The 9,556-nt window shown below is 39.5% G+C and overlaps 1 protein-coding gene across 1 annotated transcript in view; it reads left to right on the forward strand.

Moving 5' to 3' along the window:
• The window catches only part of Acot9 (acyl-CoA thioesterase 9), a 46,924-nt gene that overhangs the window by 6,733 nt on the left and 30,635 nt on the right, over nucleotides 1–9,556 (forward strand). The window contains exons 2-5 of the mRNA XM_031369896.1: nucleotides 1,428–1,522; nucleotides 3,763–3,808; nucleotides 5,849–6,019; nucleotides 6,268–6,305. Of these exons, the coding sequence (XP_031225756.1) occupies nucleotides 1,428–1,522; nucleotides 3,763–3,808; nucleotides 5,849–6,019; nucleotides 6,268–6,305 (350 nt within the window). The remainder of the gene's footprint in view (nucleotides 1–1,427; nucleotides 1,523–3,762; nucleotides 3,809–5,848; nucleotides 6,020–6,267; nucleotides 6,306–9,556) is intronic.

Below are 9,556 nucleotides of genomic sequence, written 5' to 3' on the forward strand. Positions count from 1 at the left end.
GTCAGAACTCCTCAGAGTCAAGCTGTCTCTGGGATCCTGTGATTCTGGGATCCTGTGATCCTAGGCTTATTAGAGCACCTGGGAGTGCAGCTTCCTCTGCTCAGGGCACCAGCCTAGAGAGACTGGAAGGAACCGGAGCCACTGGGCTGGTGGAGTTCTTGTGTGCCTGGTCCCTCTGTTTCCAGTTATTCCTGGTATTGGGACAGATGTTGTGTCCTCCTCACCTCTGATCCTTGGTGTGTCAGAGAGCCTTGGAAAGGAGCTTCCTCTGGGTATTATGGGACTGGCTGTGGAGCTTATGCCCAAGGTCTGCTCAGGACACCAGTCCAGAGAGACTGGTAGGAACCCGAGCCACTGGGTGGGCAGAGTTCCTGTGTGCCTGGTCCCACTGGTCTCAGTTACTCCTGGTATTGGGACAGATGTTGTGTCCTCCTCACCTCTGATCCTGGGTATGTTAGAGTGCCTGGGAGTAAAGCTTCCTCAGGGTATTGTAGGACTGGCCTAAACCCTACTTTTAAAACATAAGTAGTTACAGGGGCTAAGGGTTTGAAGCTGTGGCACAGTCTTTTAGCTTGCACATCACTAGGTTCAGTTTTCAGGCACAGGGCTCATAGACCTTGTCACAAAAAAACAAAAGTAGAGGCAGTCAGGGTAAATCAGTGAGTAAAAGTAACTTGCCTGACAATCTGAATTCTATACCTGGAACCCATGTAAATAGTAAAAGAAGAAGCTAAATGCTCTTTAGTGACAGCATTCTTATGGTAGGATAAGAGACAGAGATAAAATCATAAGGAATCTCAGGGGCCAACTAGTCTGGATTTTGCAGCATGGCAGGAACAAGAGAGACACTGCCTGTCTTAGGATTTTACTGCTGTGAGCAGATACCACGATCAAGGCAACTCTTATAAGGACAACATTTAGTTGGGGCTGGCTCATAGGTTCAGAGGTTCAGTCCATTATCTTCAAGTCAGGAGCATGGCAGCATCCAGGCAGGCATGGTGCAGGAGGAGCTGAGAATTCTACATCTTTATCTGAAGGCTGCTAGCAGAATACTAACTTCCAGGCAGCTAGGAGGAGAGTCTTAAAGCCCATGCCCACAGTGGCACAATTCCTCCAGCAACAAGGCCACACCTCCAAATAGTGCCACTTCCCTGGACAAGCATATTCAAATCCCCTACTCCTTCAATCTTCTGACCACTACACATAACACAAGCACACAAAAGAAATGATAAAATAAATAGTTGGAGTGATAGAGTTGATTTAAGGAGTACCTTTAAATCACATACTTGTAAACTGAAAATTCCTATAAGATATGTACAAATGCTGGTGTGTAGCTAGATACTCTGGAAGAGGTGAAGTTTTACTGTAAGATTCCTAGAGAAGCAGCTCTGGAAACTATTTTAAGTATGCTTTCTCTTGCTTTGCAGGCTTTGGACCTTGAACAAGGAACTTCTTACTCATGGCAGAGGACTGGCTCAAGGATCCCAGTACAAAATATGTGAACCCTTACACATTCATCAAGGCAAGCGGGTGTTTTTATTCTTTTGTGCCTACATGATGAAAAGAAAAAAACCATTTTCCTTGGGAGGTGCACAGAATGATAGTTTAGCAACAATGAAACATCTGTGTTAAAGATTTGTATGTAATTAATTACTATATATGTAGGGGGTGGTTGGATATGTATACAGAAATACATGTGCATGTAGAAGCATCAGTTTCCTTTGGAGTTAACAGGTGGTTCTGCGGCACCTGATTTAGGTGCTGGGAACAGATTTTGGGTCGTTTGCAATAGTAATACATGCTCTTAACCACTGTGTCATGTCTCCATCCCTGAGACATACATGTAAAGTGTCTATATTTCATAAACATAAAGTAATGAAGATAGCTACGTAAAAGCTTTAGGTAGAAATTAGAGTGAGAATGTGAGTTGTTCCTAGGAGCCTTGAGGACTGAGCTGTTTCTTATTTCCATCTCCTGTATAGAGGTACCAAAGACTCAAACACAGATCTAGTGAACTTAGATGAATAAGAAGTGAGCCTACTAATTGTAGTAACCTAAACCTTTGTAGGTAGTTAGGATGAATCTCGTTATTAATGTATGCTTAATTGCAGTTAGTTTCACTTACTGCTATCATAGGCAGACTACAGAATGCCTTAAATATTAAGAGCCCATTAAAATTAAAATTGTGATATCTTTAAAGGTTCTCAGAGAGAGAGAGAGAGAAAGGGAGAGGGAGGGAGGGAGGAAAGGTGAGGGGGGGATATGAATGTATGTAAAATTCAAAATTCTTGATCACAACCTACCACTCTTAACACTGACAAAACTAGGTAAGAACTTTCGTGTCAGTAATCTTCATTCGCGTCAGTAATCTGTCAGTAATACATTCTTTTACTCAGGTGGAAATTAAAAAAATAAGACTAATTTACTAATGACTATGTTTTGTAGTTCTTTGTGATTTAACTATAATTAGTGTATGCACTAAGTTTGTGATATATACACAGCAGTATGATAGAAACTCCAGGACTTTCACGAGACTACATGTTATTCTAACCATAATTTGGTTTTGATTATGTAGTTATTGAAGGAACAAGTATAGCTACATTTAATTTTCCATGACTGGAATGAGTAATTTGATCACTTAGTTACTGAAGTATCAAGTATAGCTATATTTAATTTGCTATGACTGGAATGTATACTTTGAAATATGGAAAAAAAATTAAAATATAGAAACAAACAGCTATTTGAAATATTATACATTTATTTTCTAATTTCAAATTACTGCTGACTGTGTAATTATTTCCCCCTTTTTATATAGCATGTTCAACTATCCATGTGAATTATGGTGTATGGTAATATCAATTTTTTTCTTAAGCACTTAGGTTTTGTTTTAAGCTACTTCACTCTTGCACAGTGGTTATTAATTAAAATTAAATCACACTCTTTGCTTTACCTGGGTTTAAGTCTTGCTTTATTTCTCTGGTGTAAACTGCTTTAAAATTTTTATGTAAAAAATAAATTGCAATAAACTCGGTTTTGGATATTAGTATTAGTATTAGTTGCTGAACTAAGTGATTTGATCTAATGCTGTCTATAGGAAGATGTGTGGAGATTTTATTCATAAATATCTTTGTTCTCCAACTAGGTAGATAGATCAATTGGTAAAGTGCTTGCCATGCAGGCCTGAGAACCTGAACTTGATCCCTAGTACCCATGTCAAAAAGCCATATATGATGCCATACACTTGTAATCCCAGCACTAAAGACATGGAGTCATATGGATACCCAGAGCTCACTAGCCAGGTAGCCTAGCTTACTTAGCAAGCTCCAGGCCAGTGAGAGACAGTGTCTCAAAACAAACGAACAAACAAGGTAGATCACACCTGAATAATGATACCTACGATTGATCTCTGGCCTCTACATATGTGCATACATGCATAAAAGTGTTCGATCCTAAAGAGACTAAATTCTTGATTTTGATAAAGCCCTTTTGGGAAAATATTGAAAAATTCCTTTCGGATTTATTTAAATAAATCTCAGTAATTGGAAAAAAGTGTGTGTATTTGCACTAAGGAAGCTGCATAATTGAGAGAACAGAGACCTGATTTCTTCCCTGTGCTGTTTGTAGTGTCATTGAATAGAATTCCTGAATCTTTTGAGTGCATGAGAAACTTTATTTAGTTCCTGAACACCTTGCTGTAAACTGCCATAACCTGTCTTTGCTATTTCTTTGTTTAATGGAGTAAAGTCTTTATCTCTGTTTCAGTTCGAGATAAGCTTCGGGAGATAGTAGGCATATCCACGGTCTGGAGGTATGTACTTTCATGCTTTATTCCCAAGGGATCATGCTAAGTGATATTTAGGCTTAGTTGCTTATTCCCTCTTTGGTTGGAGAGCCCTATGTGGAGATAGGGTTTTCCTATGAGAAGAAAAAGAGCAACATCTTAGTGTAGTAATCAGTTGATGCCTCATTACCACGAAAGAGTGTTATTTATGTGTATTGTGCATTTTCAAAATCTGTTTAGGTGTGTTCATTAATTTTTGGAAGCAAATTTATGACATGCTTACTGACATATTTTTTCCTATTCCATTTTTTTTTTTACATACAATAAAACTGAAATTCAGAATTAGGACTTGAATCCAAGTCTTCTGGTTTTACTATTTCATATAGCTTGACTCTTTATTGAAAGTCATATTACCTGGCAAAGTCCTGTGTTTTGGGCAATGGGTAGAGCAGATCTTCACCCAAGCCTAGAGATCCTTTGCTGAGAAGGCAGGGAAGGCCAGACTAGGGTAGTGCACTGTTTGTGGGACTCAGGCTCAATCTGGAAGGTTGAGAAAAGGCTTGGGTGGATAGGTTAGGGGCACTCATCAGACTAATCTCCAGAGGGGACTGGGAGACAGAATGTTTCCTGGAGGAAGTCTTCTGGTTAGCTGAGGTGCAGTATTAAGTTGCCAGACCAAGCCAAGGCACTGCATGTGAGACCAGGCTAGATTTGGTAGGTTGCAGAAAAACAAGGATTAGGTTGTAGGATGTACTCACCAGGCTAGACCCTAGTGGAGGACTTCTGACATCTGCGTAGTAAAGGTGGAGCAAATGGTCCTGTGGGTGGATTCAGGTAGTCCTGGTGGAAGTCTAGAGATTGTCTGGGGTGTAGGAGGTGGTCAGACTAGGACTTAATTTTTAAAAACATCAAGGTGCAACAATAGTTTTAAAAGTTGTATCTGGTGGTTTTTGACATCTCCATTTTTTCCCCATGAATTCAACTTTCACAGGGCTGAGCTATTTGTGTTGAGAGTGCTGTACATTCTTAATTTAACTTTGTTTTCTCTGATTTTAGTATTTTTTTTGTAAGCCAAAACCCTTTGGTAATAATAGTCGTTCATTTAAATTTAGAAAGACTTTGTATGTAATAGTGCTACTAACATTTTAGTTTCCTGCTTTTTCTTTTGTGTTCTACTTTTGTTTTCTGTTTTCTGCTTCTACCTTTTAAAAATGTTTTCTTCCTTTTTACCTTTTATTCTGCTTTGCACACATTCTTTGGATATCATTCACTTTTTTTCATTTGTCTCTTTCCTAAAACTGAAGGGAGAGGGGAGGGAGGGAGAGAGGAAGAGGGAGAAGGAGAGAGAGAGAGGGAGAGGAGAGGGAATATGAGGACAAATATGAATCTGACAGGGTACTGAGACTCTGAAGTAGTGTTATCACCCTGCCCTTGTTTCTCTCTCCTTTCTTGTTTAGTATTGAATTCAGGACTTTGCATATGGTAGGCAAGTGTTCTACCACTGAGCTATGTTGTTAGTACAAGAAGCCTTTTAAAAGATATACTTAATTTTTTTTATGTGTATAGATGTTTTCTATGTATTCATGTATGTGCATTGTATGTATTCACTGTCTGAGGATGCCAGGAGATGGCATCAGATCCTCTAGAATTGTAGTTACAGATGGTTGTGAGCCATCATATGGGTCCTGGGAATCCAATTAGAGTTCTCTACACAAGCAGTGTTCTTAACCACTTGATTCCCGAAGAAACATTTTTGTCAGTTGACTTTATGTCCCAATTAAATGTATCTATATCAGTAGGTATGCATTTCTTATATATATGCCTAGTCCCCAGCTATTTCAGTTGGTAGAGCATGAGACTTTTATCTACAAGCTTAAAAATATCATTAGCAATGCTCAAGTTTCTCTAAGTGGGTCATGAGAAAGGAGTGAAGGGATTGAAGATGAGGCAGGCACAGAACCCCCTTTCTTCCATTTATTATGTCTGACTATCCTGTTTGAGGAGTGGGTACTGGAATTGTGGGTCAGCACTGTTCTTGTTTTATGAAGCCTTGCCTTTTCTTCTCAGAGACCATGTAAAAGCAATGGAGGAAAGGAAGTTACTTCATAGTTTTTTGCCTAAATCACAGAAACTCCTACCACCAAGGAAAATGAGGGATAGTTACATCGAAGTTCTCCTACCTTTGGGTACTGACCCTGAACTACGAGACAAATATGTGACTGTTCAAAATACAGTAAGGTAACTCTGTATTGTATTCATTATTATCATTTGTTTAATTTTTTAAAAACTACTATCAGATACAATTCATAAACCTTGTAGTTCATCTGTTTAAAGTGTGTAACTATAGTTTCAGTATAGTGAAAGAGTTGTATAAGTATCACTACAGCCATTTTTAGAGCCCTTTTATTATTTCAAAGTACATTATGGGATTTTAAAGGAAAATCATTGTGATTTTAATTTAATTCATATTTTGCTTTGTTTCACAGATTTGGCAGGATTCTTGAGGACCTTGACAGCCTAGGAGGTACTGGTATTTATATTTCTAATAGCAGTTTATGGGTAGACAGTGAATCCTTGATAGAAAGGGCCATTTTATTTTTTTGTTTGTTTGTTCTGGACATATGAGAAGATAAAAGGGCAAAAATTATTTTTCATTGTCATATTGTTTTTATTCTAAATACAGGTTTCTCTTTAATAGAGTTACCATTTCAAATAAGCATCATTTATGATGATTTTTAGTTGTAAAATTTAGTTTAGCTGCTGGGGATTAAACTCAGGGCCTCAAACATGCTAAGCACAGATTCTAGATGTAGTTCTATCTGCAATGTCAGAGAACACTATTATCTAGGTATGACATGGTCATTGCATTCTTGAGCTTGCAGCAGGTTACTGACTGTACAAGAACTATATAAGATTGGGCCCTTGGGCATTCCATCATAGAGGGGTAAAGAGGTCCTGCCTCTTCTGGAAGCTGTATGTGTAGTTAACTGTTACTAGGCTGGAGGAGCTTATGAGCTTCCTCCTCTCCCTGAGGATCTAGAGACAGTTGGTTGCTGGGGAAGGAAGAAATCTTTCCTTCCTTCTATTCTTCCTCCCTTCCTCCCCCCACCCCCCCTCTCTCTTTTTCTCTCTTTCTTTTGTTCTTCCTTCTTTTCTTTTGACTTTTTGAGACAGGGCTTCTCTGTGTAGCTGTGGCTACTGTATTAGTTAGGGTTTTACTGCTATGAACAAATGCCATGACCAAGGCAACTCTTTTTTTTTAAAAGATTTATTTATTTTATGTATATGAGTACACTGTAGCTATCTTCAGACACACCAGAAGAGGGCATCGGATCCCATTACAGATGGTTGTGGGAATTGAACTCAGAACCTCTGGAAGAGCAGTCACTGCTCTTAACCTTCTGAGCCATCTCTCCAGCCCCAAGCTCCAAGGCAAGAATGACATTTGACTGGAACTGGCTTACAGGTTCAATCCATTACCATCCAGGCAGGAGCATAGCAGTGTCCAGGCAGATGTGGGGCTGGTGGAGCTGAGAATCCCACCTCTTGTTCTTGAGACAGCTAGCAGAAGACTGGCTTCCAGGCAGCTAGAATGAGAGTTTTAAAGCCCAAGCCTACAGTGGCACACCTACTCCAACACGATCACAACTCCAAATAGTGCCACTCCCTGGTTTAGGCATACTCAGACCACTACAGCTGCCCTGGAGCTAGCTCTGTACACCAGCCTAGTCTTGAACTCTTGAGATCCACCTGTTCTGGTTCCCAAGTGCTGAAATTAAAGGTATGCTCCACCACCATCACCCCCGATCTCCTCACCCCTGGCTTGAGACATCTTCTTCATTGGTATAGTCACTGGCATATTCTGCTATGTCCATATAAATAATCCTTCACTTATGTCCATGTAAGCACTCCAGTGAGTCTCACTATGTCAGTACATTTTTAAAAAAAGAGTTTTAAAGACAAGTTACATATACCATATAAAGAAACATTTTCCCCAAATCATGTGTGAGAGAGTAAATTGCAGACCATCATATATTTTAAAGTGTATATTTCCCATAAAGAAGAACATTTCCTACATTACCATAATACTACCATCAAGATCAAAAAATTAACACTCTTTAATCCTCAGGGCCTATTTAGTCTTTACTAGTGGTCATTTATTTTTTTATTTATTTTTATTTTTTGGGTTTTTCGAGACAGGGTTTTTCTGTATAGCCCTGGCTGTCCTGGAACTCTCTCTGTAGACCAGTCTGGCCTCGAACTCAGAAATCCGCCTGCCTCTGCCTCCCAAGTGCTGGGATTAAAGGCGTGCACCACAACCACCCATCATCATGTTACAGTGTTGGAAATTGATCCTGGGGCCTTGTACATGGTTGGTAGCTGTTCCACTGCTGAGTTACATTCTTAGTAACACAATTTTCTGTTAAATTTTGAAAAAAAATCTTGCTGTATAGGATGGCCTGAAACTTGCTGTCTAGCACAGGCTGGCCCCATATTAATGATCCTCCTGCCTGAACTTTCTGAATGCTATGATTATAAGCAGGCATCACCACACTCAGTTCTCACTTTACCATTTTTAAATGGATATGGACTCAGAATTTCCTCTTTTTAATAGGATATAGTATCATCTCTTTTAGTGCTCAAATCATTGCAATATCATCTTAGTCCCTTCGAGCTATTTTTAGTGTGTGTGTGTGTCTGTGTGTGTGTGTGTGTCTGTGTATGTGTATGTGTGTTCATAGGCATGGTTGCAATACTTTGTGTTTACCCATGCATGCAGAGGCCAGTGATAAATGCCCAGTTCCCCCCTCAGTTGCTTTTCGTATTAGTTTTTGACCCAGGTCTCTTAATGAGCCTGGAGCTCACAGATTGCTTGACTGGCTACCCAGCATGCCCCAGGGATCCTCCTGTCTTAACCTTTCCAGGACTGGGGTTACAGATGCAATCCTGGCTTTCTATACTGGTCTTTATGAATATGTAGTAAGCACTTTATAAAATGGAGCTTTCTCAATGGCCTCCTGGCTTTTAAAAATGTGTCCGCCATCATTCTTTTAGTACTTAACTTTCTGGCCAGTAAGACATTCTAGATTCAGCCTATCTTTTCTCTGGCCCAGCTGGACACTTAGCCAAATCTCCAAAGAATTCTAGTTCTTTTTAATGGAGAGCGACATTTAGAAAGCTAGATCTGTGTGCTGGGTGTTGTTGTTGCTACTGGTTGTCACTATTCTTGTATGCTCCCTGTTGGCTGAGCTGAGATATTTATGTCCATGGACATGCCTTTACACTTGTTTACTTACTGTTCTCTCTGTATATGGAAACTACTTTTGTACTGGTAGCTTCTATTTTACTTTAGCACTGTATATGGTTTGTACTTGCAGATTTATACTTCCCTTTTCCACTTATCTCCATTATTCTTAATATATTTCCTAACTTGACCAGCTTCCTGCATATAACCCATTTACTAGGGCCATTATCTGAATTCCTTGTGGCCATGTCCCTTATGTCACTTGGACTCTGATACCCTGAACCAGGTCCTTTCTGCATGGTTATCTTCCTTGTTGTGCTTAAGCTGTAACATGCTGCCATTGCTTTCCTCGCCCCTGTGCATGAGAGTCCTGCTAACACCACTTGGGCTCCCTGCTCTAGGCTACCTTTCTTACTGCCTCCTAATGACTTTTAGACTGAGCTGTTAGAAAAGGGCTTGAAGAAAGACCCTGATATTTATTTATTTTTATTTTTTTAATTTTTTAAAATTTTTTATTATATATTTTTTAT

This window comes from Mastomys coucha, chromosome X (assembly GCF_008632895.1).
Source record: "Mastomys coucha isolate ucsf_1 chromosome X, UCSF_Mcou_1, whole genome shotgun sequence".
NCBI lineage: Eukaryota > Metazoa > Chordata > Mammalia > Rodentia > Muridae > Mastomys > Mastomys coucha.